The 27657-nt window shown below is 42.1% G+C and overlaps 2 protein-coding genes across 4 annotated transcripts in view; one reads left to right on the plus strand and one right to left on the minus strand.

The window, feature by feature from the left end:
- AFF4 (ALF transcription elongation factor 4) overlaps positions 1–11277 on the plus strand; it is a 93691-nt gene extending 82414 nt beyond the window's left edge. For both annotated transcript variants that reach the window (XM_075010025.1, XM_075010024.1), the window contains 6 exons: positions 124–260; positions 791–862; positions 1968–2061; positions 3195–3238; positions 5153–5373; positions 5956–11277. In XM_075010025.1, the coding sequence (XP_074866126.1) occupies positions 124–260; positions 791–862; positions 1968–2061; positions 3195–3238; positions 5153–5373; positions 5956–6074 (687 nt within the window). In that variant the 3' untranslated portion in view covers positions 6075–11277. The remainder of the gene's footprint in view (positions 1–123; positions 261–790; positions 863–1967; positions 2062–3194; positions 3239–5152; positions 5374–5955) is intronic.
- A 13477-nt stretch (positions 11278–24754) lies between these two features.
- UQCRQ (ubiquinol-cytochrome c reductase complex III subunit VII) lies at positions 24755–26758 on the minus strand. Of its 2 annotated transcripts, none has more exons than XM_075010027.1 (3): positions 26649–26758; positions 25505–25673; positions 24755–24984 (listed from the first exon to the last, which is right to left on the minus strand). In XM_075010027.1, the coding sequence occupies exons 2-3, from the start codon at positions 25656–25658 to the stop codon at positions 24890–24892; spliced, it is 249 nt and encodes an 82-aa protein (XP_074866128.1). In that variant the 5' UTR covers positions 25659–25673; positions 26649–26758; the 3' UTR covers positions 24755–24889. The 2 variants fall into 2 exon arrangements, with proteins under 2 accessions (XP_074866128.1, XP_074866127.1); XM_075010026.1 differs by having other exon boundaries at positions 26587–26743.
- Between the last annotated feature and the right edge of the window lie 899 nt (positions 26759–27657).

Below are 27657 nucleotides of genomic sequence, written 5' to 3' on the forward strand. Positions count from 1 at the left end.
AGTAGAATTTGAAAACATTTGTGAGAGGGTTGCACATGATATTAGACCTTTGTATTCTTCTGTGGTGCTGTAATTGTCTCCCATGTCTCTGTATTTTTGTTTTTAAAGTTTCGTTCTGTTCAGTCTGACAGGTTTGAGAAAGCTGTTTATTACCTTGATGCTGTAGTGTCTTTCATCGAATGTGGGAATGCGTTGGAGAAAAATGCTCAGGAATCCAAGTCCCCGTTCCCTATGTATTCAGAAACTGTGGAATTAATCAAGTAAGTTTTATAAAGCTAGTAGTAAAAGAAAGAGCCAAGGAGCTGGTGCCCAGATTCTGTTTCTGATTTTACCACCAGTAGTTGCAATCTCTCCTCTGTAAAATTGTACCCACCTCATCCTTAGGCTGAGGTGCTATATATATATATATATATTGTTATATGTGGAAGATGTTCACGTTTTAGTTGAAGGCCTTGTGAACACAGCATTTGATAGGGTAAAATAGAAAATTATAGCTTGTAATTACAATTATATATATATATAAAAAAATTTTTTTTGAGGGATTGAGACTCTTCAGTTAAAGGATTTAAATGTTAGTTCAAATTGTAACATTAAAACAAAACAATCTAAAATTTCTTCGTCCAGGCTTGTAAATAAATCATCTATGGATCTCTGGTGAAATACGTGTGCAGCCGGAACTGTGCCTTAATGGTTTTCTTAAGACTATTAAATAAGAAATGGCAATTCATAAATGAGCATTTAGTTTAATTTATAATTTATTTTGTCATTTACTTGATGTCTTTGTTTGCAGGTACACTATGAAACTGAAAAATTACGTGGCATCGGATGCTACGGCTGCAGATAAAAGGCTAGCAGTGCTGTGGTAGGTACATTTTGTTTTAGTAAAACATCTTAAGTACAATTAGTGAGTGGGCTGTGGACAAAGGTTCAATTGAGCTTATCATATCCATAGATCGGTTTTATCATGTCATCCCCACCCACGAGTCACAGTTGAGAGAGGAGCCATAGCTCCCAGGTGGAAGTGAGGAGGGTGGACAGGGATGGTGAAGGGGAAATGACAGAAGAAATATGACAGCTTAAAGGCATGTCTTTCTAACACAGTGTTTTGGACTACTTGTTTTATGTTTGTGAATTTGTGAGTAAAGTTAGACTGTATTACTAAAGCTGCAGCATCACGTGTCTGTAGCTCTGCTTCCATGCCCTCACTTACGTGGATGTAGAGTTTTCCCATGGAGAAATTGAAAGTGTTGCTGTCATGTTACACGTGTCTCTCTCTGTCATTGTTGCTCCATTCTGAGATGCTAAATATTCCATAAAGCATAGTAACTGCATCAAATAATGAAATGATGTAAGAACCTCAGCATGTATTGCTTAAGAGTTAGAAGTTCAGTAGTACTGATTTGAGCCTTCACCTTGTAAAGCTGACCTTGAAAATGAACTGCATCATGACCCTTAGGGTTGAAAATGCAGCAGAGTCCAGAAATCTTTCCACTATGTCCACCTGCTGATTAGCCAGTTTGGTGTATATGCCTGTTACCTTCTTAATGTTCCAAATTTCAGGCTGCTCCAGTGCAGGGAAGATGGGAATCGGTTTGGTTTTGTGCCGGGGGAAAAAATGTGATGTCAGACTGTGCGTGTTGTATCGGCACATCCTGATATAATGGGCTTAATTAATTTTTTTTAATGAACTTCTTTCATTTATTTGCTAGTCTAGGGGGTGATTTAGGGTTGTATTCTCAACTTAGTGAGCTGGACTCTGATTATGTAAGTAAAGACAATGAAGTGTGTGTATCTGAAGTCTTGTGCTCAGGATTAGACTCTTTAGTTTCTTTGACAAATACAACTATTACTGTTGGTGACAAAACTGTAAGTCCATACTTCAGAGTGTGTGGTAGAAAAACAGTCCCTGTTACTGAACTGTGGTATGCGTACTCATTGTAAATGGGTTGCCATTTTCCTTTGGCTAGTCTTCGATGCCAGTCCCTGTTGTATCTAAGGCTTTTCAAGCTGAAGAAGGAGAGTGCATTGAAATACTCTAAAACACTGACAGAACATCTAAAGGTAAGAAGTTTCTGTATTATTTAGAGAGAGAAATCAAGAGAATACCTTTGATTTTTCCACTAACATGTACTGTAATATGCCTCTGTCTGGAAAAGTGGTTCTTAAGGTAATGTTCATGTTCAGTGTGTGTTAAAACTCTGTTTTCTGTGACTGATAATATTGGGAAGGATAGGTTCTTGCAGCATGACTGCAATGTTGTCATAACTTTGCTTGTCTTAGCCTAATTTCCATTTATGATATTTTCAGCTAGTTTTGGTCTGCTTTAATGAATGAACAATTAAATCTTCCTGATGGCAGACATTTCAAAGTTGAACCTTCACTTTCATGTATGATCTAAGTCTATTTTTGCAGGTACATTTTATGACTGCATCTGTGCAAAAGTTGGCGTTGGAGTAAATATTTAGCTCATCCAATGCTTTATCAAACTTCGAAAGGCAGTGTTAACCAATTTGCCTGAATTTTCACATATGCCCATGGAATATTCAGAAATACAGTAAAAACCTGTTTTAAAAGTCTGCATCTTTTTTAAACCTACTACCACAGGTTGAAAAGATCCTCCTTCAACTCAGTTATTTGAATCTAGTTGCAGATGATGTACTCATGATTTTACAAGGCTCTGGATGAAATTGCTTAATGTGAATTTAGTCTGAGATTTTTCAAGGAGACAGTAGGCATTAGGCATCTGCTGTGGAAGCTGTTAGGCCTCTTTGGAAATCCTAGCCTTACATCGAGAAGAAGAGCAAGCTAATATACTTTTTAACTTTTGAAGGATCTTAATTGCTCGATGCCAGTGTTAAGTCTTCATTTTGCTGTTTAAAAAGAACACTGGAAAAATTAAGAAACTGGACACAACAGACAGTAATGGTTTAGTGGCAGGATTGAATTTAGGAGAGCTGAATTCCAATCCCAGCTCTGCTGGTTTGCTGCGTACTATAGGTAGATCACTTATATTCTTGATGCTGGATTTTCTCAGCGATAAAATGACATATTTTCTCCATGTTTAAAGTGTTTTGATTGTCCCATACTGGTTCAGGCTTTATCACAAAGAAATGAATCCATCTGTAAAACTTGTTTTAATGAGCAATTAAATATACCCTTTGAAATCACCTGGCAAACTTATTTTTCCATAACAGAATTCCTATAATAATTCTCAAGCCCCATCACCTGGCATGGGAAGGTAAGCTTACATATTTAACAATTTTTCTTCTTGATTTAGACATGTTAAATTTTGTGAGATTAGATGGGAAGGGAAGAAAATAATCTGCAGGAACTGATTTCAGTGATTGCGTGTTAATCTAGTTAGATGTCTTTTCTGTGAGAACCTAAATCTTAACAGTTAACGTGAAAAGTATTATATCATAGTTATGCACAATACAGTGTCTATGTAAGCCTCACAAAGTCACTTTTTACTTATTTGATATAAGTTTATCTGAAGTCTCATTAGTCAGTTGTAAGGATCCAGGCTTCAGCTATAATTCAGGGGTGAGGAAGCTGTGGTCTGGATTTGGACCGCGTGTTGTCTGGATCTGGGACTTGAGGCTCAGTGCTCCTCTCCATAGCATTTGTCCCATAGTGGCGGGGGTTGGAGCCCCAAGCCTCATGAGCTGGATCAGGCTAGCCAGGCTGGATCCAGACTGCAGGCTCAACAGGGGCAGGGAGTAGGGGTAGGGGAAGCAGTGGCCTCAACAGAACAGCCAGGAGGCTTCATATTGCTGCTGTGATTGGCCAGAATTCCAGCCAATAAGAGCAGTGGAGGGCAGTGCCTGGGAGCAGAGGGAGGGGCACAAAGCCATGCATGTTCAGGGGTGCTGCCCAGGTAAGATGCATCCTCATCACCCAGACCCTGTGCCTCCAGACAGTGCCTGCACCACCTCCCAACTAGACCCCCCACCCCAACTCTCCATCTGCATCCTGCTCTTCACCACTCCTGCCCAGACCCCATCTCAAACCCTGCTGCATCCTTCTATTTAGACCCTCATCCTCAGCTTGCTCCTGCTCCCCTACCTCTCTCCTGCCACCTCCTCCTGTCCAAATCAGCCACCAACAGCCCACTCCTCTATGCCACTCCAGCCCAGAACCGCCACCTCCCAGTCTGCTCCTGCAGCCTTCTACCCACCTAGACACCACCACCACCCCCTGTTCTCAGCCTTCTCCCGCACTGTTTTGCCCAGACCCCATAGCCCTGGCCCTCATACAGTCAGGTATCACATCAGTGAGGGGTTTTTTTGCTTCTCAGTTGTGTGGATCCCAACTGATTTGTCTACAGGTTCGTGCCTCTCCCTCCCCCCGAAAGGTTCCCCACCCCTGAGCAGTATGGCAGATGAACTGTTTAAGTCTGTTCACTTAAGTGTTCTCAAAAAATGTTTAAAATATTGCTGTCCTTGAAGGCACTTTTAAATAACTTCTTACTCCGGTAGAGGTCTGTACGCTCCTGTTTTTGGATTAATACACAACTTTAATTTGTAAAGTTTCAGTTAATATATAGCTCCCTCTTCTTCCCCAGCATTAAGGGAACTATAGATTTCCTAAAATGCCTGGAACCATTTGAGCTTGCAGCAATATATTCAAAATACACTACTTGCAGGACTGCCAACTCCACAGGAAAACAGAGAGCAATTTACTTGTGGTGTTTAACCTCTAGGAGTAGTATTCTCATATATTTATCTGTGTAGTCAGAGAACATATAAATCTGAATCAACATACTCAATATTTGAAAATGTATTACAATACTGTCCTTTCATGTGGTTCTGATTTTGTTCAGAGGTTTCTTCCATCAAGTGTATTTCTTAAACTTTACGTTTATCAAATATTGCTCTATTAAATGATTAGTCGGTCAGAAAGTTTGGTCATAAGATTAAACACCAGGACTCTAACTTGGATGTTGTTCCCAGTTCAGCTGCAGACTTCATAAGATGTTTCAACAACTTGTCCAGCTTCTTGGGTTTTTTTATTTAAATGTAAAGCCCTGGATGGAAGGCCCTATAGACATACAAATTATTATAATTCCATATTAATAAAATTGTCACTTGATGTGGCAGAATACTTACATATTTTGACACTTTGTATTTAAAAAAAATTTTTTTTTCACTAGCAAACCTGTTGGTATGCCATCTCCGGTCTCTCCGAAGCTGTCTCCAGGAAATTCAGGGAATTACTCTTCGGGGGCAACCAACCCTTCAGGGAGCAGTTCTTCTGTGACTATTCCACAGAGAATCCACCAGATGGCAGCCAGCTATGTGCAGGTTACATCCAATTTTCTGTGTGCCACTGAAATTTGGGACCAAGCTGAACAGCTGTCTAAAGAGCAAAAAGGTAAGACTTGGCAGAGTCGGTAAAATCACTTGGTGAATTGTGCCATAGATGTTTTTAGATTTTTCACACTGAGAGAATCAGCCAATAGTACACAGGACATGTTTTGTCAGTTGGTGTTTTCTTATAAGAAAGAGACTTTATTGCCTTAGATTTTCAGTATTCTCTCAGCCTTTGCCTAATCTTAATGCTGAATGGTATAAATAAGCCTCATACTGGCAATAAATAGCCAGATATAATTTTGAGGACTTGCTGTAACTTCTAGCTTGCAAATATGGACTTAGATTTCCCTTTCCCACCTGTTCCTGTCAGTCAGTTTAGTGAAAAAATGTTTAGGTTTCTGCTGGAAATTCTCTCTAAAAGAATAAATAGAAAATAAACCTCTCCCCTCCCCCACCTCGCCCTTTTACTCCTGTCTGTTTTTACCTGCATCTACCTTGTCTCTCCCATTTGGTATCATCTGTGAGAGATGCGGAATATTTGTTAACATATCCTATTTGTGTTCCCGATGACCACTTTCTCCAAAGAGAAGTCAATGTGAAAGGGTATGTGCATGGTTTTATTTGTTTTCTTCTGTCATTCTAGAGTTCTTTGCTGAACTGGATAAAGTTATGGGCCCCCTGATCTTCAATTCAAGCATCATGACAGATCTAGTACGTTACACCCGACAGGGATTACATTGGTTGCGTCTGGATGCTAAGTGATATCTTGAACTGAAGGAATCAAAAATAGAATACACTTTTCTTGCTGCCTCTGATTTTCTCCACAACACTGTGTCATGTCAATAGGGAAGACTGCCATAACATGTTACGTAGATGACACTAAAAGCAAGGAATGCTTTCGCCTCTCCATCCTTCTGTGTGTTTAACCCCAAACCATATCATGTTAATGGACTTCTTCAGTATTCTCCTTTTTTAAGTTATTTAAATATTTTAAAATCTGCTACATATTAATAAGAGATGGCTTCACTGCTCAGTAGTGGGATTGGAATTCCAGTCAGTAATACATAACTAATCAGTTTTAAATCTTATTTATTTTCATTTTGTTTTTAAAAAATTTTTACAAGCCCAGTTATGGGCCTTTTTAAGATTTAGCTATTTCTTCCTATAAACTCACCCTATCAAGTACTTAGCAGAGATTAAATGTAGACACTTTATTTAAGTACTGCGTGAGCTTGTTACTCTGTAATGTCTTGTGGTAGAGCTTTTAAAAAAGATGGGTTGATAGGTTCTAAAATCTAGGGACACCATGCTTTTCATGCTTAATACCTATTATTCAATCTTAAATAACTACAGTTTTATTATTGCAGAATTTGTACTAAATTTTAAGAAAAGTTCCAGAGATATTCTTCTACACATTGATATTTCATTTAAATGAAAATATAAGAGAGAGATATATGGAAAGATATTTAGTTGTGTAACTTGGGTTGTTTTTTCAAGACAATGTTAGAACACTTGGTTAACACTATATAGTAAATCACAAAACATTACAGTAAAAACTTGCATTTAATGCAATATGGAAGTGATGGTGTGAAATGAGCTTCAATCTCTGATAGGTGCATACTGGAAATATTTCATAAATGGACAATCTTGTGCTTTTTTATGTATCTCTTCATTTACAGATCTCCTTGCTTGTCATTATTTGACACTGAAGCAACCAACATAATTGAAAGAACAGATACATAATTCCTAGTAAAACTGTTTATATCATTTCCATTGACTGACTGGGAAACCAAAAATCATGAGTGATTTTAAGATCCATCTTTTCCTTTTGGGTTTACTAATAGATGGACACTACCATGTGATGATGGCCATTGTGGGGTACAGAGCGTATCTTTCACAGGGATGTTGTGAAACTGTTCTGATGTAGAATTTATTTAAAACTTCGTTTGCCCCATGTTAATGGAGGTCCCAGTTAATGTTAGATGTTTCTGAGGGAGCAGAATATTCACTTTAGAAGTATGTTGGTGCAACAAGAATCCTGCATGGAGGTCAAAGTGGCTGCTTTTAAAAAGTTGTAATCCAAAGTACCTTTCCACATAAGGTTATTGTCTGAGTAAAAGGTTAAAAATTTAACTCCTTTCAATATTGCTTAGTCCCCCTATCATGTCTGGTGTGCCTTATGCCTTACTTTTAGATGAAGATTTTATGAACTGTTTACAAGATGAAGTTTTACAGCAGGACCATGTATACTGTATGGAGTTGGTCTTCTGCAGTACTTTTGGTAAAATTCCATTTCTTTTCAAGAGTTCTAGTGTGTCTCATAGAAACTTGACTTCCTGTGACAGTGGTCTCCTTTTTAAAGAGTTAAACTCTGAACCTGTTAAAGTGGTATTGTGGAATGCTGCTTCCTTTTATCTCCCATTGTCCCCTTATCCTCTACCAGATATGAACGTGCATGTTCAGGAAAATTATTGCACTAAATTTGTGTGTAGCTGTAGATAAGTGCCAAAATGATGGCAACCTAAAAGAAGGAATAGAATTCTACGCTACTTAGTACTGCAGTATGTCCTATGGGCTTTAAGAGTTAAGAATTTTGCAATTTAGTAACTTCACTAAACTGTAGCTACATATTCATAGAGCTTCCTTTGTGTTCCAACATTATTTGTACTTCCAGAAAAGCTTTGCTACATACATATGGAGACAGTTAACTAATCCATGACTTCCCCATTATACTGCAGCTTATGTTCAGGTCTGTTTGAGCATCTTTCTTTTTTTTTTTTTTTTTAAATCACTATGTAAGTTAAGTTTCTCTGTTTTCATTGTTAAGAGATGGATCTTTCTCTGCTCTCATATTCTGTGTCTTGGTTAATGGGACACTGTCAACTATTTTTCCTTAGTAATACTCTAAAGTGCCTAGCACACTTTTGACGCTATATAAAAATAACCTTCGTAAGCTGCGTTGTGGTTTTGGTTTTTGTGTAATGCTGTAGTAGCCGGTGTGACTGTGTTCTTGCTTGCTCCATTACATGCACCATTGTCAGAAGCAGGAATAGTCTCTTCTCTGGGAATATTGTGTTTTCTTAACCAGAGCCTCCTCAGTATCTCTGGCTGGTACATTTTTTGGAAACCAGCTTAATGTATCCTTTATTCTCCATACCAGTGGATTCCAAGTGTTTGTCTAAAAAAAAATCCAGAACATTTAAAAATCTGTCAAAATGGGGACCTGAAAAATAGTACAGATGTTCTGGTGAAAGGCCTTCTGGAGTGCTGCCCCAGGTTTTCTATATATGTGAGACATATACAATGATCTTGTTAAAAACAAAAACTCCCTCATCCTAGGCAAAGTCAAATGGATTAAACTCAGCTTGACAGTTTCAAAAGCATATCTAATTTGGGAGTTACCCATTGTCTCAGTGAGAGAGAGAATTTTAGTTTGCCAGATAGTGTAGCTAAAACAAAATGCAAATAGTTTATAAACTTCCATCTCTGCCAAAATGCAGGTTAACAATGTCTGTCTTTTAAAATATTTAATCATCAATATGGGAAATGCATGTCGTTTGAACGCTATTGCAAGTTGCACTAGTGTTGTGCCATGAAGGAATCCTTTACTCCTGGTAACAAGGATTCTTTGTATGATTATATATTAACACATATCAGTGTTGTAGTCTTTATTCATCCCTCCACATCCTCCCAGTGGTGAACCTTTTTTTTTTAAAAAAAAAAAAAAAAAAAAAAAGCTTAATCAGACTAGGCTTGCTCAGACATGAAAATTATTTTGAATTTGCTGTCATGTTTTCAGGTTTTGAAATGACAAGTTGCATCATTTATAATTGTAAGTGAGCCTTCAGGATATCAGAACAAAGTAGCCCATAATTTATTTTGATTTGAAATTATTAGCTGTAAACCAGAGCACATTGAATGGCTCTTTTTTTTCTTTTGACGGCAGTATGCAATTTGTACTGTATATGTCTGTTATATATATGTGTGTGTGGGTGTGTGTGTGTGGGGGTGTGTGTGTGTGTGTATATATGAACTCAGTCTGTCCAAAGTATATGTTATACTTGTTTTTTAGATTATGGTGCAACTGACTATATTGATATATTATTTATTAAACTGCTGAATCACCATCATACTGGTGATGAATCTTGATATTATACAGGAGTGCAATGTATAGTCTATTAGATTGCTGAAGTTTGATCGCTGTGATTAAAACCACCACCCTAAAGTGTATTTATGAATGACCCCAACATATAGAGTCAGTCCTTTATGAATATACTTTCATACTTGCCTGGGGCAAGTGAAATAAAGCCTTAGGCACATGACTGTGTAGTTTGCCAAATTAATAGACGGAGACTACCTTTGCTTTATTTAATATTTCACTAGCAGAAAAATTTACTGCCATTGCAGTGTTTATATTAAAAACAGTTATGAAGGGCCTGAGCAAGTCAAGTTTGAATTAATTTACCCATTAGAGAAGTAACTTCCATATCATTGATTCGTGCCCTAACAAATATTTTCATAAATATTTTGATCAAAGACTGAATTACTTTAGATCTTGTCATCAGTATTATGGAAAGCTGTATATTTCCAAAACACAAAACTGTTAGCTATCTTTAAACAAAGATTAGCCAAAGCTTTTGCTAGCCAAACTCTCTTAGAGATACACAGACTGTTCTAAGGAGATTTCCTGGAGATGGAAGTACATAAAGAATCATGTTGTCAAATCTCATTACTTTTGAAGGAGTTTTGTCTGTGATGCCATTTAAACAGAGCAGTGTTGGGAGGAAAGAGCAGGGGGTAGCTACAAAAATAGATTATTTTCTCCTTGTGAGGATGCTAGAGCAATGAACCTGGCCAGTTCATGGAACAGTCTTTGAGAATGACAGCATTAACTCTTTCTCCATTCCAATATTCAGCTGAGCTTAAATTGAATACACTATATTGAGCAGTTTGAAATGCTGCTTCATGGTAGAGTTTATATAGGCTATCCTCCTGTAAACTTTACCTGTTTTAATTCCATTCCAATTGATGTAACTCTCCATATTTATTAACAGAGTCAGTACTGGCAAATTGGAATGCAGTGTTCCCGGTCTTGAATTTTTTAGATGATAACCTTAGTAAATCATGAAGTTAGGTACACGTAAGTATGGTAGCCCATATTTTTGGCTGCATTGGCATTAAATATCTGAAAGTTCAACTACAAGGACCAGACATGACTTTTGCAAGCACAGTTACTGACGTTTGTCCCCCTTTTAAATGGTTTGAAGAAATTTTGTATATGGAGGATAAAGTGCTTATATATTTATTAAAGATCCTTTATCTTATTTGAAATTTATTATTATTTGGTAAAGAAGGGTTTTTTCTTTTGAGAAGGGTTGAGTAGGTCAGAGAAAGGTGACTTTTAACCTATCATTTCAAAGCCCTTGTTAATCATGCAGAAAGGTACTGTTAATGATGGGATGTCTTGATCCTATGCTTTGTACATGACAAGTCCATGTCTTACATTTTGTTTCTAGGCATCGGTCTTCAACCAAAACTTAACAAAAAATACAAAAAAAACTGTGACTTTATTTGTTGCAATACATTTGAAATTTCAAAGGGTACTTTGGGGCTCAGAATTAGGATTTCTAAGTCAGTAGCGGCATTTCATGTAATAAAGCTGTTAATGGTGAGCAAAGTATTATATACTAACTAGATTTTTCCACATCTGTATAGTATATTCTATGTATTTTGTGGTATTGAGATTATAGAAAGTTTAGTGTCTGAAACATGCGTTTAATGTGTATTTTTAAACAAATTTATGGCAATTAAAATATTTGGAGAAAAGGGTATCACATTTCAATTTGTAAAGATCTTTTTAACTACTGTGTCATTAAAATGCTTTGTACAATGCAAAACTGTAACTGGAGAAACTAAGTTTAATAAATATCAAATAGATTTTCTGTATTAAACTTTATCAACACTGTGCTTGTTATCCTATGTAGGGTTTATCCTCCATGCTATTACACCTTCCACCCGTTTCCTTAGTTCCTCGTGCCCTCTCAGTGTCTGTTTCCATGCATCACAAGGGAGAAGAGTATTTGTTATGCACGTCACGCCTAGACTTATTTTTATATTTCACGTGTTTCAGTGAAATTTTTCTTGTTTCAGCCTATTGATCAGCATGCAAAGGTGATTGTTGCTGAAATATTTAATTTTAAACTGGTCAAACCTGAAGCAGTTACTCAGTTATACTTGTTCTTTCTTGATTTAAGCAGTTTGGCGGCAGTAGCTTTGTTTTCTTTGAAATACCACTGGGGATACTGGCATATGGGAGGGATCTGGTTTTGTTTTGAGGGTCTTACTTAATAGGCTTGCTCACTCTGTTCCCTTTCTCAGAAGGGCTGCTTGTCTGGGAGTCATTGGCTGACTTCTGTGGGAAGAGGGGAGAAGATAGGTTTATGAACTCACCAAGCCAAATGGTAACACATCCATAGTCCAGCTGCATGTACACGCTCCTTTGGGCGTGTCTCCTCAGCTTGCACCCCCATTGTGACTTTACTGAACACAAGAAAGAATGCCATTTGCTAAATACAAACCTTTATTATATAGAAAAATATGTGAACAAGTGGGGGAAAAAAAATAGCCCTGAGATGCAAGGTCTTTTATTGAGCATGCATAGACCAGTGCATTCATTAGACTTTTATGAAACGCCTTCCATTGTATCATACAAATATTAGTCTGAAAAATATTAAATATCTGCAGTTGCATATTTCAAAGTGTCCTCGCTTAAGGATAGTTGATAATAAATATTTCATAGGTAAGAATGGACATTGTATTTTCTTTTTTTTTGTGACAGGTCATTGATGAGAAATTCTTAGGGAACAGTGGTTCTTCCTGGGAGGGAGGAAAAAAGGAGATATCAGTCATTAAAGGCTTGGAGTGGTGTAATTATGTAAGTCTTCATCCAGTGTTTTTATGCACATAGCATTATTCATTTAGCACAATTTCCTCTGCAACTTGAATTTAAACTATATCTTGTTTGTACATTTTCAGTAGTTTTCAAATCTTATTGCTCAGCGTATCCTGAAAGCATTTTTGAGGGAATATAGATGCTGTCAATGACTCCCATTGGCAGGGGGAGGGATTGTTTAGTTTCTAGAGTTTTCTTTCTGAAATGTACTGCAAAATGTGTTGGCCTGAAATCAGTTCCCTTGAAGATGAAATGCACAAGTTTGTCTGCCTCGTTTGGTGGGTATGTTATAATGCTGTGTGCATTGGCTACAAAACACATGGCTGTCCTCTGACTGCTCCCAGATAACAATGCTGAATGCCATACTGTGTAATGGAAATGGCTATTTCCTTCCGTGTGTTGCTTGTGTACTTATTCTTGCCTCTCTGAAAGACTAAAGGGCAACATATCAGCTTTGTTAAAGTTGCTTAAACCAACTTCTTGCAAATGTGTCTAAAATAACAACTTGACTTCTATTATCTACTAAAAGTACGTCTTGTTTTCTCCTCACCCTCAGTGCAGTGTGTGCAGCCTCATCCATCTCTCCCTAGGTTGCGGGTGTGGGCGGCAGGCATATTGCAGCCAGCATGGGCTCTCCCACACAAGTCAGTCTTCCATGATTTAGTAGTAGTGTTTTTGGTGTCCCTTGTTTAAACCAGGAGTGGGGAATCCCCAGCCCATGATCCAGATCCTGGTGGGCACCTTGCCTAGATCCGGGCTGTGAGGCTTAGGGCTCCCTCCCCACAGAATCTGGCCTGTGGAGGTTGTGGAACCCTGAGCTTCACAAGCTTGGAGTCGGGCAAGTTGGAGCCAGATCCAGCCCACAGGTTAGCCCTGATGTGGGGTAGGAAGAAGCGGCTGCTGCTGCTGCTCTCCACCCTCCCCTGGCTGGGGAAACAGCAGCACAGCTGCCTAGAGAAGCTTTCTCCATGCTGCTATTCCCCCAGACAGGAGGGAGCAGTAGCAGCACATGAGTGTTCCTCCATTGCCCAATCCCCCTCACCCTGCTCTTGCACCGCCTCCTGCCCAGACTCCCACCCTCAGCCTGTTCCCTTACACACACTCCCACCCAGACCCTGTACAAACTCCCTGGCAGCTGCCTCCTGCACACTGAGCTCCACCCGTTTTGGTCCCACCCTAGACCTTCAGGATAGTTTAATCTGGCCTGGAGGAAGCACTGAAACTTAATCCTTGGTTTTTTCCCCTCGTGAATCACCACCTGTGATGTTGGAGTGTGAGGGCAGTGAGATGTCTGAGACAGGGCCACATCACTGAAGCTTTTGGGTTTTTTTTGTTTGCTTGGGTCTTTTTTTTGGAGCGGGAGAGGGCTTGCTTCTCACTTCTGTGGCGCCCAACTGATTTTTTTTTTTTTTCTGTGGGTCTCTGGCCCCTGACCCAAAAACTGCCCCACCTGTGGTTTAGACATAGTTGGAAGAAATGGGAAAGGTAGTGCAGGAGAGAGGCCCTGTTCCATTGGTATCTAGAAATGTGGAGTAATTCACGTTCATTTTTTTTCTGACCTCATTTCCCGCATCTGAATAAAAATGTCTCTCCTTTATTGTGAAGTTCTGCTTTTTAATGACATCCCCTGCCGGGGGGGGGGGGGAATTAATCATCACTGAAGTCTGTCCTGCAAGAATGGTCTCTAATGTGTTGATTTCATAGGCTGAGCAATCTGTTCCACCTTGTATTTAGCTGTACAGCTGAGTACCTTTCGCAACCCTGAAGAAGAACTCTGTGTAGCTCAAAAGCTTGTCTTTCACTATCAGAAGTTGGCCCACACCCATCTTATCTCTCTAATATCCTGAGGCCAACACTCCAAACTTCTAAGTTTCAACGTCTTTATTAGAAAACAATCTTTGTAGTGCAAAACAAAATAAGACATTGCTTGTGTTTCTGCACGGGTCTCCTGTACCTGTTCTGCATGCCCTTTGCACTAACAATTAATTTTGAAAGATGGCCACACCTATTGTGCCAATCTGTGCTGCAGCTGTTCTTTCTGTACAGAATAAATTTTAAGTATTGTGAGACTTGAGTGCAAATTCCCCCTGCATTCCGTGGTATGAAACATTTTTGCTATTCCCTTAAACATGTGGGCATGAGTAGTTACCTGCATAGCCTTGAGATGCATTCATTGTCATCCCTGCAAAAGGCTCGTATGGGTCTGAGGGAAATCCCTCTCCAGAATGGTGTCATTCTCCTTTGCCTTGTTAGCTGAGAGATTGGATGGTGCAAAGCAGCACAGTGTATCTGAAACAGAATTGAAATACAATTCTCATAGAGGGATAGTGGCTTCCTGTCAGGGTTAGTGATGATCCTGGTTTTAAGACCTGTCTCAGCAAGGAATTCATTTACAGATGCCTCATTTGGCAGTCAGATCATAAAAATTTCTTATTGAATGTCTACTTGGCTTGGTTCATTTCTAAAGTTTTGTATCAAAAGTAACAGTATTTTTTAGAGGGAGGGAGACAACCTCTTTCATATATGTTAAAAAGTCAATGTTAAGTCAATTTTATTTTATAGTGTAGACATAGCCAAGACTAACATTTGTAATTATACATTATGTGTTTTGGATGAAAATCACAATGAAGGACACACTCTAAATTACTGGACTAAACTGATAATGTCCATGTCAGAGCTGAGATAATAGCTCTGAAGTTTTGGGCTCTTGCTGCCCTTGGACCACTGTCTTGTGCTGCCTTCACTTGCTGAAACAACTGAGACACATTCGGTCGTTGACTGGAAATACTATGCAGCATTTTACATCTGTAAGCACACACTTTCATTTTAGTAATTTCCTGACCATTTACATTAAAATTCTTCCTCTTGCTCTTACCTGGCTCACCAGGGCTGCACAAAGTAGTAAGACGGCTGTAATTTTCAAACACTGCATCTTCCTTCAATAGCCTGCCAGTTGGTACTAGCATTCGTGGAAGGGACTGGACTCCTGAATGGATTTTCCAAACCTTTCAACTAGACTTTTATAGTCTCAATTCCCTAACTTTGCATCAGCCACCAGCTGTTACAGGGACAAAGTTCACCTTGGAGCCAGGTGAAATTTAATAAGTTAATGTCTAATAAAGTCACCTCGTTCAAGGTCCTATCCATCTAGCAAACTATATTTACTTTTCTTACACGTGTACTTGATATGCACGGGAAACTGATCATACAAACTTACTTTTTTTAAAATCTAAAACAATACCTGGGTTTTGCTGTGTACCAGCCTGCAAAAAGGGTCATTGGTGTTTGTGTATTTAATGGGGAGCAACAAATGTGATATTTCACTACCATAGCTGCAAGTATTTAAAATGTGGGTTTCTTAAATATGGCATGAAGCATTGACTGTAGTTTTACCTTGAGAATGGAAGATGAGCATTAGATTCTGTTCACCTTTAGGAAATTATTTAATGCTTTCAAACTGCTTTAAATTCCATTCGGTTAATACCAGCATCAGAGAGGTGTTTTGAGTCCTTTTATTAACACTGAAGGGCTTTGTCCTTCATTGTGATTTTCATCCAAAACGCATAATGTATAATTACAAATGTTAGTCTTGGCTATGTCTACACTATAAAATAAAATCGATTTTAATAAATTGGACTTTTTAACATTAGAAACTCAAAGTTAGAAACTCAAAGTTAATTGTCCACAGATGTTCCGTAAAGTTGACTTACCATTTCTCTGTGTCGAGTTAGCACATTTATGTTGCCTTATCTAAGTTTGACTGTGTGAGCAATGCATTGTGGGTACTTATCCCGCAAAGCTTTAGCCCTGTTGCATTCAGGGGGTTTGTACCATTGGGTTGTGGGGGAAAAAAATTTGCCGCTGTTGCTTGTGGGTGTTTGATATCGCTATCACAGAGTGCAAAGCACTCTCCCAGAATTTAGAGCACCCACTAACTGTGCGAAAACAAAAAAAATGGCAAATTGCACCATTTTCTCCATCACAGCACTAACACTAGCATGTGTCTTCAAATGCTTCACCTGGTTACACAGGGCGTTATGGCCACTTCCCAGAATGCTGTGCAGTATTTGTTTTGATGAAAGCAGTGGGCTGAGATGAAGAGGAGGATGGAGATGAAATCGATGAACTGCAGACCAGGAACTTAGAAATGCTTACTGCCCTGGCTGCATTGCCTTTAGTGGAGCATCAGTTTATGGACTCGTGAAACCTACACACGCTGGTGGGACTACATCTTTTTGCAGGTGTGGGATGACCAGCAGTGGGTACAGAACTTTTGCATGCACAAGTCCACTTTCAAGGAACTTTGATTTTGCTGGCCCACGCCCTGAAAAGCAGCGATACAAGAATGAGACTAGCTTTAATGGTTCACAAGCAAATTGCAATCGCTCTATGGAAGTTGCCCATGCCTGACAGTTATCAGTCAGTGGCAAATCGATTCGGGGTGGGCAAATCTACAGTGGGGCTGTGGTGATCCATGTAGCCAAAACGATCTGTCAGCATCTCCTGAAGAGCACCGTGACCCTGGGAGATGTCCAGCATATAGTGGATGGCTTTGCTGCCTTTGCGTTTCCTAACTGTAGTGGGGCAATAGATGGCATGTACATCCCTATCATGGCCCCAGACCACCTGGCTTCTGAGTATATAAACTGAAAGAGACACTTTCAGATGGCGTTGCAGGCCGTGGAAGATCACAAAGGTTGTTTTCACCGATGTCAAAGAGGGATGGTCAGGAAAGGCTCACGACGCACACGCATCTTCAGAAATTCTGGTCTATACTCTTTCCCAGACTGGAAAATCAAGAGTGTTGATGTGTAGGTGCCTATAGTAATACTAGGTGATCCTGCTTACCTTCTGCTCTCTTGCCTCATGAAGCAATATGCAGGCACCCTGGACTGCAGCATGGAGTACTTCAGCTACAGACTCAGCAATGTCCCCACTGTGGTTGCAGCATACTGTGTTTTGCATAACCTTTGTGAATCAGGCAGGAGAATTTCATGACAGCTTGGAGTACAGAGGCAGATGCCATGAGCAAGGCTTATGTGCAGCTGTCTGCAAGGCCGTTCACCAACGTGAATGTAGAGGCAGTGGCAGTCAGGGAGGCTTTGAAGAATAGCTTTATGAAAGGTTCTGTTGTATCTGACTGTTTGTGCTACCACCCCCACTCACTGAAATGGTTTGTGCACCCCACCAAATGTGAACCAATACATCAGATGGTCTTTTACAGAAAGAATACTTTTGTGTGTTGGGGAGAGGGGTAAAGTGCAGGGCAAAGAATGAATGTAAAGGGAGGGTTATCTTCACAGAAAGAATGTTTGTATTTGGGAGGTAGGGGTGGGGCTGAGTGTGGTTTTTGTTTTGTTTTTTTTTTAAAAAAAGCAGAGGTGCATGCCTGTGAAATAAGCAGAGTTTGGCACCTGGCTTTCCTGTGCCCAGGGGCCGGCACCACTGACAATACACCAGTCCCCGATCCTGGACTCTGGGCAGTGCCTCCAGGGTCTCACCAGGCCTGTCAGCTTTGGCAGCCCATACCCCTGCTGGGCCCCTCTGCTACAAGTCCTCTGGACCTTTGTGTAGCACCAGTAAGATTTTTGCTGTGGGTATTAACTTACAGGACTGGAAGGGACCTTAAGGGGTCATCTAATCCAGTTCCCTGCACCCATGTCAGGACTTTTTTTAGACTGGGGTGAGAAAATTACAGACAACAGATTGCAGCTGACCTCTCAGGCCTTTTAATATGGCTCTTGAGGCCCTACTGAGGAGTGGAGTTGGGGTTTGCTCTGCTCTGCAAGGCTCCCAGAAGGAGTGGCGTATCCCTTTTCCAGCTCCTTATATGTGGGGGCAGCAAGGGGTCTCTTCATGCTGTCCCAACCCCAAATGCTGGCTCTGCAACTCCCAGTGGCCAGGCACCATGGCCAATGGGAGAAGCAGTAGTTGTACCTCTGCATAGGAGACAGGGGACATATCACTGCTTTTGGGAGCTGCTTGAGGTAAATGCCACCTGGCATTTGCACGCCAGTGCTGTAGCCCTCCCCCCACCTCACTCCTGATTCCAACAAACCCTTTGGTCCTGACCCAGAGCACCCTCCCACATTGTGAACTCCTTTCTGGCAGGTACTAGTTTCACCTTCTCCCTCCCCGCTGCACCCACCCCACTCCAGAGCCTGCAACATCCACCCCCCCCCTCACATTTTGTGGGCATTTATGGCCTACTAATACAATTTCTATACTGAGATGTGGGCTTCAGGCCACAAAGTTTGCCCATCTATTAATTAGACAATCTCTGATAGGTGCTTGTCAAACCTACTCTTAATCTGCACTGATGGAGATTCCACAACCTCTTTATTCCAGTGCTTATCCAACCTAACCCGAGCTGTACTGGAAGCCCATTGATGCTTGTCCTAGCCTGAGAAGCTAAGAACTATTTTTCTCCTTCCTCCTTGTAAAAACATTTTATTTATTTGAAAACTGTTAGGTGCCCTCTCTTTTCTTCTCGCCACTAAACAATCATCTTCCTTCAGTCTATTTTGTGAACCTTGAATCACTTCCATTGCTTTTCATTGGATTTTCTTGTTTGTCCGTATCTTCCCTCATAGGTAGCCTTCAGAACTGGACACAATACTCCAGCTGAAGACTGAACAGCATGGAGTAGAGCAGAGGAATTACTTCTTGTGTCTTGCTAACAACACTCCTGCTAATCCATCCCAGACTGTTTGCTTTTTTTGTAGCCCTATTACCCTGTTGAATTGTAGTGAGCTGATGATCAGCTGTGATCCAGATCCCTCTTGAGCAACTTCTCCTTTGTCATTTCCTATTTTGTACGAGTGGAGTATTTTGCATTTGTCCTTATTGAATATCCCCCTATCTACTTCAGTTCCCCCATGACATTCTTATAAGCAAACTAGGGAAATGTAATCTAAATGCAACTTACTGGAAGTTGAGTTCATAGTCAGTAGCCTGGCATTTGAAAGAAGCCCAGCCCAGGTCTAGCAGCACTGACATCCTGATCTCTGGGCCACTTTGAATTACTCTGGCAGTGCTGCTACACAGGTCTAGGTAGAGGATCCTATGCCATGATGGGAGCAGAGCTAAGGTCTGATGCCCTAGTCCTGCCCCTTCGGGGGCCCCTTTGGGGGCATGGTGCCAGGTCCCCCTCCTACCTTGCCCCAGGGCCCAGGGCAGCTGTCTGTCCTGCTGAAAGTAGTTGAGAGTTTGCTTTAAAACAGAGTGGCTCTAATGGGATCCTGCAAGGGTCGGGGTGGGGTCCAGTACGATTAGTGATCTGGATAATGAAATGAGAGAGACATCATTTGTGGCTCACACCAAGATGGGGGAAGGAGGTTTGCAAACTGTCAGAGTGTCTGTGGCAAATTAGAAAACTGATCTGAGATCAACCAGATAAAATCAATCAAGTGCACAACTCCACAGAGGGAAACTGGCTAGGCACTCTCACTGCTGAAAAGGTCTGCATGTTGTAGTAGATCACAAAATGAATACAAGGCAACATTGTGGTGCAGATGTGGAAAAAGTTTGATCTTATTTGGGGTGTATTTGCAGGAATGTCATATGTAAAATGGGAAATAATTGTCCTATTAGTCTTTGCACTGGCAAGGCCCAGGAGCAGGACAGCATCCAGTTCTGGGCCCCACATTTTAAGGAACATGTGGAGAAATTAGAGGGAGTTGAGATGAAGGCAACAAAATGATAAATGGTTTAGAACATTTGGACCTCTGAGGAAAGATTTAACTTGGCATGTTTAATCTTGGGAAAAGAAAGCTGAAAGTCTTCAGGTATGTTAGTCTGCTATAAAGAGGACTATGATCAACAGTTCTCTTGTCTGCCAAAGGTAGGGCAGGAAATAATTGGATTAATCTGTGCTCAGGGAGATTTAGGTTATATACTAGGAATAACTTTTGAACTACAAAGGTAGTTAGGTTCTAGAACAGGCTTCTAGGAGAGGTTGTGGCATCCTTGTCATTGGAAGGTTTTAAGAAAAAGTTAGACAAACATGCTGAGGATGGTCTGGATTTACTTGCTCCTGCCTCAGCAGAGCAGCCTTGACTTGATGGTCTTTTGAGGACCTTTCCAGCCCTCTCTGTCTATTCTGCAATGCATATGCAGCACTCTGTACCTGGCCTCCAAATCTGTTTGATGTCTGGCTACATCTCACTGGGGATCACTCTAGTCAGGGGTTGTAGAGATCAGAGGTAGTGTCAGAATGAATCTCTTTAGCCCATTCTCTTGTACTTGTTTTATGAACCCTGAGGATTTTGGAGGTTGTAAAATATTCTGAGTTCCTCTGAAACTATTGTATGACATAACACAGTTAAAATACAATTAGTGGAAAAAGTTCCTGTGCAGGAAGCTTTAAATGATCTGTTAAATAGCCGTGACCATAGAGGGGTGTAGTTCTGCATATTAAGCTGTCATAGGAGATACTGGCTGGTGCCAGCTCGGAGGGAGAAATTTTGATTATAAGGCCACATTGCATTTATCATATAGCCAAATTTGACAGCTGTTCAAAACAGAAACCTTATTGTATCAGACAGATTTTCTGCTGCGCCCCACCCCCCCATTCATTCCCCCTCCTGCTTTATGCTTCTGCTACTGCTATCCTAGCTCATTGCAAGCAAGAAGTAAACCTTTTGTACCTCATTCTCTGGGCCTGTTGTGTAAAATGGCAATGAGTTGGTAAAGTACAGCAGATCAGAGCAGCAGAGCTTGAAGCAATTGCTTGTGGTGAAGGTGAGCCCTCTTTCCCTCTGCTTCTTGTTCATCCTAATTGTGAGGAATCCTAATACCTTCTCAGGCCTGTTTCCATGTTGCCTACTTGGCAGCACCTACACACAATGGTCACTCAGAGCTTTAATCGGAGCACTCAGCTGGCTCTATCCTGTACCAGTCCCATATCTGCTCTCTGCCCCAATTTCCACATTTGTTAGATGGGGCTAGTAGGGTGGGGTGTGTGATAGTTAACTTGTCTGTAGTGGACTTTGAAAGCCTGAGTTGTATACACACAGATGCCTGCCCCCCCCGCGTGGGGAAAACAGCAGCTACCAGTTCAGCAACCACCACTCTCCCTGTTTGCTTGCTCCTGCACATCTTGTTTTGTATTTCTTCTGAGGTAAGTATTGCAGCAGTGGAACTTAACTAATTGAATTGTCTTTTTATTTCCAGAACAGGTAAAACAGGGGCAATGGCAGGTTCCTCAGCCTGACATCAAAACAGGTGTCACCTGTCTGTCAGATGGAATTCTTTAGCTGAGGATTAACATGAAAGATGTGAACACTACATGTGGGATGAAGGATTAGCATGAGTCCAAGAGGAGGCTGGCCCAAGCACTGGTAGAATGCAGGTGTTTGCCCAAATTTTAATTCAACAGCTCTCGAACTTGACAAAGCAAGTACAAAAAAAAGCAGATGCAGAAGCAAAGTGCTTTTGAGCAGCAGCAGAAATTATGGTGGTGTGTCCCCCAGCTTGAAGAAAGTCATTCCTTATGGAAGACATCCAATAGGGGAACTGATACAGAAACTCCTTGTTCACCCTGTAGAGAGTGGTGTTGGGGGTGGGGAATGTCACTGAGGCTTGGAATCAGCTGAGTTTGTTGAGGGCTAGAGGAAGAAAAGCAAGATCTCCTAAGTTGCTGACAGCTTGCACAGGACACCTGTCTTTCCCCTAGCAGAGACAGACCTCCTCCTGTCAAGTAATATGAGGGAGTCTACCTTTGATGAACTTTGCCACCATTTTTATTAATATAAATGCTACTGCCTACCCCCATTTGCCATTTTGGTTTGGAAATTGTAGCTGTTTCACTAGCTGAATTTTAGGCTTTGATTACTCCTGAGGGAATTCTGCTTTAAAAAAGTGCATGTTTTAATACACTGCAAATTTTGTCATAAATATAGCTTAGGTGGTGGAGCAGGGAGTGCATGACAGTAGTTCCACTGAGGGGGGGATCACCCTGCAGCCCTTCCCCCCTCCCCAGGCCTCTTATTAGAACATCCTGGATCCCTTCACCCCTGCATTAGATGTGGGTGGGCAGGCTCCTGCTGGGAGGAGCTAAGTTGGAAGTGCCTAGGGCTGAGAGATTTTGGTGGGAGGCCAGTCTGGAAGCAGGCAGCTCAGGGGGAAATTTAGATGCACAGGGACTTGGAGTGGGGGTTCTGGATGCAGGGTACCCAGGTGAAGGTTGCTGGGGTTCAGCAGGGTGAGGGGGTGGGGTCTAGTGCTTTCAGGGTGGTAGGAGTGAGTCTAGCTGCCTCAGGAGCTGTACAGATGTAGGGCAGTAGAGCTTCTCAGGGTGAGGGCCTGCTTATCTGAGGAGCCCCAGCTGCTGCCAAGGTGACACCCTAGGCCAGGCTCCCCCTTCCCCTGATTCACTTAGCCTGTTTTCTTCTCCCTGCCCCTGCAGCACTGGAACCCAGGCAGTCTCCTTCAGAGGGGCAGCTCTGCACTTACAGACTGGGAATGGGGGAGTGCAGCAGCACTGAAATGTTATCTGATGTCCCCACCCCTGCACTTTCTCTGTTTGCTGCCAGAAAGCCCAAAATCTATATATAAAATGGGAACATTTGTGGTAACAATTCTCCCAGAAGTGAAACAACAAACCCTAAATCAAAGTAAAGTACAAGTTCATTTTTCAGCAGAACACGGTATACTATTAGCAAGCATGATCCTCAGGATGTTTAGCTGCTTGGTAAACATTTAAGATAGGGCTAGACTATGCTAAATATCAAGCTATTAAGGTATGAGATGCAGACACTGTTCTAACATTTGTTGATGCAGCAGCATCCAACGGGAAGTCAAAGGTCACCCCATTTGTTATCTTCCCATATTTGTCACAGCTGCCCCCAGCCTCTCCAACTGTTAATGCCCGTGACTCTCACCTGCTGCTGGAGCCACCACTGCCATACACTTCTCCCATCAAGTAGTGGGGTGTGCACATGGAGGAGGCGAATAGCACTCCACCTCTGTGGCACTCCAGTGGAGTTGCATTTGCTGTCTTCTAGCAAATATGGCTTGAGAGCCACACTGGCCAAAATGCAACACCCCATTCACTACACATAGTGAGCAGCAACTATATTGGACACTGTAGGGTTAATGAAATGGTCAGCTACCTACCAATTCTACTTAGTTCTTTCAGGTGCCTCACTGAGGCAAAACCATTCCTTCCCCTGTCCACCCTCTCACTCCTTGAAGATCCCATCCCACAAGCACAGTGATAGTTATCACAAGACAATACATATTCTGAGAAAAGAATCTCACTTGGCATCTCTGCTGGGGGCACTCCATGCATGTTCTAGGCAGCTGTCTGAGGAGCAGCACAGCAGAAGCTTGTTTTTCATCCCAGCTCTAGCAAAGGGTAACAAGCTAAAGGGGCAAAGCAGTTGAAACGAGTTGAACCTCTTCAGCTGTTTGGTCTAAAAGGTAAAGCCCTTTTTGCATACCCATTAGAGCCTGTGTTGCCACTGCCAGTGAAAGAAACTGGAGAGTGGAATTACTTTTTAGACACAAACTGGAAAAGAAAAAACCTTGGATACAAATAACTCTACAATAGCCCTTACAGACAGAAAATCATCAATAAACCCTAGGAGAAATCATCATAGGTATAAAGATCACTCTTACATTTATGGTGGGACCATCTCTGAACTGAGCAGCAGCTGTTCTCTCTCTTGGTAACACTACTACCCTGTTTGTCACAGAGATTGATGAATTAGACATCCCATAAAAGAGCTAATTAAATTAAGCCATCATAGTGTAATTCTTTTCAAAACAGGGCATCAACCAGCAGCTGAAGCTGGGGGCTGTTGCAGAACTGGGAACAGGTCCGAGAGCCAGAACATGGCTGGAGGCAGGACTGAAATGGGGATGGGGACAGGCTGACCTGAGCACCCCTACACCCTGTGGAGGCACATCCCCTACTTTGACAATTTTTGAAATAGGGTCAAATTCCACCTCAAATATGCCCAGTGACTGGGGTACAAGTTTAGGCCTGCAAACTGTCCTTGGGCCTCACCACATCTCTCTACTGGTCTTAGCAGATTCGCAAACAGAGCAAAGGTAGAAGGCAGTTCTTTGGTAATGTTTAAACTCTGAGTACATTGTATGGTTGAATTCAGTGCAACTTAGAGGAAAATACTCAGTTTTACACTTATTTAGGCTGCTTGTTTTTACACGCCTCCTTTAAAAGGAGATACAGCAAATGCTTCACTCCCACTAAAACCAACAGTGAAACTGTCTTTATTGTGAACTTAAAGTTGCATACAAAAAGATAAGCTCACCTTTGAGCTTTGTTTCAAGTTGTCTGCCTAAAGAAAAAACAGCAACAATTATACTCAATGTGTCTGGAACATCTTTAGTAACCATAAAGGCAGGGGGATCTTAAAATGGAAATTTAGATTCTACAGAATTCTGTCAGGGAGCCTCAGTTACATTGAGTGAGTGAGACAAGCCAACAGGCTGATCTAAAGCAGTCAAAGAACAGAACTGCATGCAATGCAACAAGATAAGAATTAAAGTTTATTTAATAATATTTCATAGTCTGCTAGCATACATAACTGTGTGATGTGAGCAAGTTTAGAAACAAAGGGACACTGACATTAATACACAGATCTCTGTATTAGCCGTATTACTCATTCTTTTGCAAGTCAGCAGGGTTCTTCCTTTTCAGTCGCTCAAATTCCTCATTCCCCCAGGTGTAAACCACCCAGGCCACCATCAAAGCTTAAAACAAAATTAAAAAAAGCAGTGAATGTTTACAGGTTACATTACAGTAATGTAAAAATCTCTTGCATTATGCACTATTGATTACAGTCCCAGGACAAAGGTCAGCACATTTTAAGCTGAGTCTGTGAATGGTCCTCTGTTGTATAAGAAAACCACTCTTCATGACATCTCAATCTTTTCCTCTTCACTTAAATACATGCATGACAGCTGCTGGCCCCTTTTATAGAATATTTTCATTTCTTTATGTAACACATCTGCCCCATAAATTGTCTCATGCATTTGTAGTTTTGGTGATGGTTTTACTCCCTCAATTTAAAAGCCACTTATAAAAATTTGAACATGAAATTCCATACTTGTGGAATGGGGATGGTTATAACCTTTTTTAAAACTTCAAAATTTTAATAGAAACGACAACAATTAGCATCTTTATCACTGGTGCTACTAAATGCAGTACACACAGTACACAAGCCACTTCAGAAGGCACTAGCTTACATAAGTCAAAGAAATTAGGACTTACGAGGAGCTACCCTGAAGACTTGTGAACGAAATCGCCTCCAGGTATTTGGAATTCCTTTGGCGAAGTAGTTAGGGAATGCCTTCTGCTCAAATGGAGACAAGCTGTAAGTGATCATGTGCCTCACTCTTTCCAGGTTTCCAAAGTGGAAACCCATTTTTAATGGCTTGTACTGCAAAAGCAAAAGTACTAGTTAAGTTTTCATTTAAAAAAAAACCCCACTTAAAACAACACCTGAATTGAATACAAAATATGTTTGGAGCCTAAGCTTATTGTAATAGCTTTAAAAAAATTAAGAAAAAATATGCAGAACATATGAACCTCCACCAATATTTTTTAAGTTACAGGATTCATTTCCACTTAAAGAATCAATGGGGAAAATTCTAGAGCTCAGGCTTTATAAATACAGCACAATAGACCATGTATAAGCAGCCCTCTAGCAGCTCAAAGATTAACAAATGTATTTATTAGGTTTTGGAGTAAGGCCCACTTTTTCAAATTTTCATTAAAGGCTTGATCCTGTGGAGCCCTTAGAGGCTGTGCTACTAAGTGCAAGAGATTGGTAAAGTTAGCAAAAGCAATGGCACCCAGTCCGTGACTCCAGCAAACACCATTATGTATTTCATCAGTAGGCAGCAAAAGGCGCACGGAATGTAAGAGAAAGGTTCTTTTTAGCTGCAGCTCAAGTTATTTTAAGGGCTCTGTCAGAATACACCCTTAGGAAAGGTTCGGAGTACAAATGGAACAGCTGATTAAAATCAGTGACGAATCGAGGCTTCGCATGTGGCGACTGCACTCCAGCCCCCCGGCCAGAGCTGAGCCAGGTCTAAGGGAGGGATGAGCAGAGAAAATACGCGGTGCGATTTCACCTTCCACCCCGCAACCCCGAACAGCGTCGGCCCCACTGCCGCCCCAGGCCGCTGGGGCCGGGCTGTGCCCGATCCGCACTTCAGTGGGAGGAAGAGCGTTATCCTACCCAACAGCCACCCCCGCGGGGGGTCCCTCTGCCAGCCCCCGAGCCTCGCGGGGGGCTCGGGGTCTCCCTGACCCACAGCGGCCCCCCTCCATTCCATGGTGCTACCTACCGTGCCCTGTAACACGGCCCCCTAAGACGCGCGGATGAATCGCCCCGGCCGGCCCCTCTCACCTGCGGCCCTCGGGACACCCGGAGGTCACGTCTCCGCGGGCCAACGCCTGCCTTCCGCTTCCGGGGCACCGCCCGGGTTCACGCTACCGGCTGGGCCCCGCCCCCTCAGCGCGGGGCGGGGCGGGGCGGGAAGGAAGGCGACAGCGCCCCCTGCAGGCTGCGGGGGAGGGCGGGACTCTACGTGAGTGTCCGAGCGCTTCCTCTAGTCTCCCCCTGAACACACGCTGCCTCGGGCGCGGGGCGCCTCCGTCTCCCACTGCCCCCGCCCCTATCACCGCTGGATCCCCCGGGCCCTCCGCCCCGCCATTACCTGCTCGGGGCGCCAGGTCTCTCCGTTCCCCACTGCCACTCAGGGGCCTCCACGTCCTTCTGGGTCTCCGGGGTCCTGCCACCCAGACACATCGGGTCTTTCGGTCAGCCCGTTCCTTCTCCACTACGCCCCCCGCCCCCCGACTCTCCATGGTCCCTCCCCGCCCCATTGCTGCCCTTCCCCATTGGGAACTAAGCCCACAGCGAGTCTCTGATGCTACCCTACTCGCCCAGGAATAATCCTTCGTCAGGGTGCGCTGCCCTCCTGCCTCAGCCCCTACCCCCCCCCAGGGGATTAACTGCAGTGTTTTTGTTGTTAGTGGAGAGCAGCCGGGGGTGTGTGCTGTGTGGCTATGCTGGGAGTTTCGGATCACTCTGAGGTCAAGGCATTAGGCCCCTCTGCTGCTCCAGATAGATCATAGTGATTTATAGTGAACACAGGAGTAGCAGTCACTGCTACAGGCAATGGGTTAATCGATCTGATAGCCCCCGAGTCTAACCTTGCATTTAAGGCAGGTCTTGTTTCTTCTAGTCACTCGTGTTTGTTTTGTGAGTTTCCTGAATGTCTTCCTTAATTAGAGGAGCATGCAGCTGCCATCATCTACAGCAGCTTCCAAGAGTTCCCACCTCCCTCAAAAGGCCTTCAACCATCTTCACTGAGCAGCCTGCCAAAACTACATGATTCATCCAGAAAGATTGT

The sequence above is a fragment of the Carettochelys insculpta genome, chromosome 15 (assembly GCF_033958435.1).
Source record: "Carettochelys insculpta isolate YL-2023 chromosome 15, ASM3395843v1, whole genome shotgun sequence".
Lineage (NCBI taxonomy): Eukaryota > Metazoa > Chordata > Testudines > Carettochelyidae > Carettochelys > Carettochelys insculpta.